The sequence below is a fragment of the Rhagoletis pomonella genome, unplaced genomic scaffold (genome assembly GCF_013731165.1).
Source record: "Rhagoletis pomonella isolate Grant_MI unplaced genomic scaffold, Rhpom_1.0 Rhpom_scaffold_00004, whole genome shotgun sequence".
In the NCBI taxonomy this organism is placed as follows: Eukaryota; Metazoa; Arthropoda; class Insecta; order Diptera; family Tephritidae; genus Rhagoletis; species Rhagoletis pomonella.
This window is the reverse complement of record NW_023458558.1, coordinates 59,857,742-59,862,547: the sequence shown is the minus strand read 5'-3', so window position 1 is coordinate 59,862,547 and position 4,806 is coordinate 59,857,742. Positions and strand designations below refer to the sequence as shown.

General features: G+C 34.4%; 1 protein-coding gene across 1 annotated transcript; it reads left to right on the top strand.

The window, feature by feature from the left end:
* Positions 1–1,311: 1,311 nt before the first annotated feature.
* Positions 1,312–2,151, top strand: LOC118736724. The gene has a single exon (XM_036466740.1). It carries the CDS (start codon positions 1,312–1,314, stop codon positions 2,149–2,151), a length of 840 nt encoding a protein of 279 aa, XP_036322633.1.
* The last annotated feature ends 2,655 nt before the right edge of the window (positions 2,152–4,806 follow it).

The window sequence follows — 4,806 nt, the reverse complement described above, 5'->3', positions numbered from 1 at the left end:
GATTTTAGAGACTCGACGATCCCACTGACTTAGCCAGTTGCCTACGCACTGTGCTAAGTTCGCCTTGTTAATTCTTGTTGCTTATTTCCACTATTTCACTTGTTAAGCCAACCACAATCAAGCGCAGTGGAAATAGTGGAAATAAGCAACAAGAATTAACAAGGCGAACTTAGCACAGTGCGTAGGCAACTGGCTGAGTCAGTTGGATCGTCGGTTCGAATCTTACTGAAAGAAGTGTGATGAGGAAATATAGTGATTTCCGAAATAGCTATCACTTCTACCATTTTCTACCAGTTTTCATTAAAAAACGGCCTCGAGTTCAATAAAAACTGTTGAATATAATTGTTATAAGGCTATAAAATAACAAAAACCAAAGGCATTTTTTATCGTTTTTTTTACTGGTTTAGTTATCGATTTTGTTAGCGATATTTTTATCGACTTTGTTATCGATATTTTTATCGATTTTGCTATCGATTTTGTTATCGGTTATTTTTCGATTTTGTTTTCGATTATTTATCGATTTCGGTATCAATTATTTATCAATTTTGTTACCGATATTGTTTTCTATTTTGTTACCGATATAGTTATCGATATTTTTATCGATTATTTATCTATTTTGTTATCGATATTTTTATCGATTTTCTAATTGATTTTGCTATCAATGTTATTATCGATTTTGCCATAGAAATTTTTGTCGAGTTTGTCGTCGATTTTGTTCTCGATACTTTTATCGGTTTTATTATCAATATGTTATTGGTTGTTTCTATCGATTTTGATATCGATAGAGTATAAATATAAAAATGAAGCTTAAGGAAAATACTAAATGAAATTAGAATGAACAAGGGTAATAAAGGTAGGGATCTAGATAGAAAAAAGACAAAAAATATAATTTTAAGCAAAAGCAGATGAATGTATATATGTAAATATGTATATTGGTTATAAGACAAAATAGATATGTAACGTAACTTTCACTTTTCCAGTGTGGCCCAGGCGCACTGACTTTTTTTTAAGGAAGCACTAGACACCATGAATTATTTTCATTAACCCTATTGTCGTTAAATACATTGCTTGAATACTTTTCTATCTAAAAGCTTTTCTGACACTTTTGTCACAATTTCTATTTCAAATTAAGAAATGCGAACTTTCAAGAGGTTCTTCATTCGACAAACATTAAAGCAAATAAGCAAAAATAAAAATTATAATAAGTGGAAAATATAATAAAATAAAAAGTGAATATACTAACTGAACGCTAAACTCTTTTTGAGTGCCAATAATTAAAACTTCCTGCGATATCAAAATTTGAGTACCACGATGGACGTGATTATCGAACATATTTTGTATTTTCTGCAATTCGATGTGGCCAAAATTTTCGGAAAGGGCAGCGACTGTTTTCTTTGTTGTATGAGCGCTTCAACACCACACTTCACAGAATCGGTGGAGAATTGCATTTCAAATGTCTACGAGCCGCGACCACAAATCACAAATGGCGATGATGAAGATAACCAGTGGGCGGAGTTTTGCGCGGAATTGGTGCAGTCGGAGGAAGATAATGAATGTAGAAGAGAGTCAAGGCAGCAGGAGGTGAGCTCCGACGACTGTATGAATGAGAGTGAGTCTTTGCTGGATAACCTGAAAGCCGAACCACAGCGTGATGAAAATGATGAAGAAGAAATGGCAGACGCAAACGAGTGTCCCTGCGAGGCGGTCTGCAAGCAGGTGGTTTCGAAAATTGCTGATAAATGCTCGTCTTCAACTTTACTGGAGCTGCAGTGTATTGAAGAGCGTGCAACAAAATTGTGGGAGACACTAAATTTGCACATGCGCAACAATCCCTGTGGAAAGTTTCCGAATTGGTGGGATTTGAAGAGTTGGCAGAAATTACCTTTCTATTGGGCTGCGCTCTCTAATGAGATACTCTGTGAGGATCCTTTCGAGAACTTCAAACGCTTTTACGTGGTCGATAAGAAATCAAATAAACGCAGTGCCAAGCGGCAACTGGAACGCACGCTGATCATGTGGCACCGGCTGAGCGCCAAGCAGCGGCTTCCTTTCATTATGGAGGCTTTCATTAGCAAGGTGGGTTCGGGCAAGGTGAACATCAGCGATGAACACGAAATACAACGCATCATTTGCGAGTTACAAAATAAATGATTGTGGATCTGATGTGATAGCTGTAGTGCACTGTTGTTGTTTGAGTAAATATGTATGTATTTGTATTGTCTAAATATTCAGATTTTAAATTGAAGAAGTGAATGTGAGTATATGAAATAATTTTGTGCATATTTAAGTGATGTGCAAAACCAATGAGAAACAGATTTTAATTCCTAATGCGTTACTGCTTAGTCAATAATCCATGGCACAAATATTATTATTTCAGCTATTGTGTTGATTGTCAGCGATCATTTATTTCAAAGTGATCTTTATTGATCGAAAACAGGCTGTTATAGATTAATTGCTGCGCAGCAAGGGCAAACAAACACAAGAAACTGCATTTTATATATCGACTACAGAAAAACACCACTGTGGTATGGGTGTTGACCTTGGCTAAGCATATGTCCGTAAGTTGATTGTTCGGAACAAAGGCTTATTTATCTCAACCGTTTGAATGCCAACCGCCTCCGTCTAGCGAAGAGGGCGCTAGATGGTATTCTTGCATTTTAAAATTTTTGGCGAAGGCGTCGCATATTTGTAAATGCGCGTGGAGGGAATGCACTTGGTCCTTCCATTGTGGTCGTGAGCGCCCATTGCTTCTCGAAGGATCTTTTCACAGTAGTGTCATCATCCATGCGTACAATATGTCCAAGGCAGCGCAATCGTTGTATTTTTATGCGCCGAATTATGTTCATGTCGTTAAAAAGCTCGTACAGTTCAATATTCCGAACGGCCCATAGATCTTGCGAAGAATAGTTCTCACGAAAGCCCCCAAAACCATCTCATCTTTGTTAAACATCGTCCATGTTTCTGCGCTATATAAAAGGACGTTACTTTTGTTCGTCGAAGGAGGGCTCCGCTTTTCAATTGCCTACCGAGCGCAAAGTAGCAGCTGTTGGCAAGAGTTATTCTTCGCTTTATCTCCAGACTGACATTATTGGTGGTGTTTAAGGTGGATCCTAAAAAAAAAGAGTCCTTCACTCCTTCAAAGTTATGACTGCCAACAGGGACGTGTGTCTACCGTTGCCAGATGTACTGATTTATCATTACAGTAGTTATTTTTCAACTCTCGTACTAATTTTATTCATGTCTTCAATCAGTACCCTAATGTCCTGTTTTTTTTTTTAAATTTGTACTGAATTTTCAATTCCGAGCATACAAATTTGTAATAGTGGTCATCTCACTGGTCGGTAACTTGGTGTTCGATAATTATTCTTCATGTATTTTGTGAAAATACTTTAGTATTTTGTTAAGGTTCGTACGTAACGTCGGAACTTCCTTAATCTGTAGTGTAAAAATTAAGAAGGAACTAATTTAATTATAGTTGACATGTTTCGGATATTGTTGGATATGCGCAAGAAATTAATAAAACAAAAAGATCAATCCATTTATGGGCATTTCGTCGAGTCGTTACTAGGAATGTTAATTTCGGGATCCTGGACTTTTTTAGGTTCCGAAAATCGCGGAATTCTTAGCAAATAATCTCGGGATTTTCGGGATTTGTAATTTGCACTGATGGCAATAATAGAAACTCCTTCTCTTGACAAATGGTGGCTACATTTCTTTTTTTTTTTATTTAATAATTAATATTTTTTTATAAATATCTAGCTCAATATGTGTACATATAACAACGTGCGATAGCAAATTTTACGCACAAAAATAAATCAAAAACCATGGGCCAAATATAGTAAAATTGCCTTTTGAGTTTTTCACTCTAATGTTAGTAATAAAAAAAATAAAAAAAATTATTTAAAAAATTCACTGAAATTTGCTTAGAGAAAAAGTATAGGAACCAAATTAAAGAGAACATTCTGTAGAATTTAAATAGATTATATTTTTTGGTTCTTAAGGACGGGTAAGTATTGAAAATGGTCTTTTAAAATTGTATCCTTAAAGTTTTGCAATATTTATTTTTTTTGAAAAGTTTATGTTAAGGACTTAAAAGCTCGATAAAATCCCCGAATTTTGTCCTTCTAACTTTATTAGCTTAAAAAATTACCTATTCGTCCTTGTGAATCGATATTTTTATTTTTTTTTTTAATTCTTAAGAAATTTCCTCTTTCATTTGGTACTCATATTTTTATTCTAAGTTTCGTTGAATTTTTTAAATAATTTTTGAAATTAATCATATCATTAAAATTACAAAGTCCTCAAAAATAAATCCTGACGTCAGTGAGAAAAAATAAAAACGTCACTTTTAATAAAAAAGTAGGTTTTAAACCCATTTATTTATTATTTATTATATGGTAGGAGAGCTAGTACATATACATAAATACTCAGATGTAATATCATGGCGAATTCATATAAGGTGGTATTGATTCTATAAATACAACAATTACTGGTTTTTGTTTTTGCTTTCAGCGGTAAAATTTCAGCTATTCTTCCCAGAATGAAAAAGGTGAAAAAAAAAATACAAACACTCTCCCTTTTCACTCACTCACTAGCGAAATACAAAATTTTGACAATCAAACGCTACTCACAATCAACAACACCACCTTATATAAATTCGCCTTGGAAAACATTATTTTAAAATACGAAAATTTTTAAACGAAAATCAAACATAAAATACTCAGTTTTGCTATGCATTATTTCCCTCTGTGTAACTCAGCAGCAAAAACGCTAATTACTGGGCTTTGCAAATGATGCATAAATGCA

Bases quoted from the DNA above. Each gene is read 5' to 3' on its own strand.
- LOC118736724 (XM_036466740.1), top strand. From the start codon at position 1,312: ATGGACGTGATTATCGAACATATTTTGTATTTTCTGCAATTCGATGTG.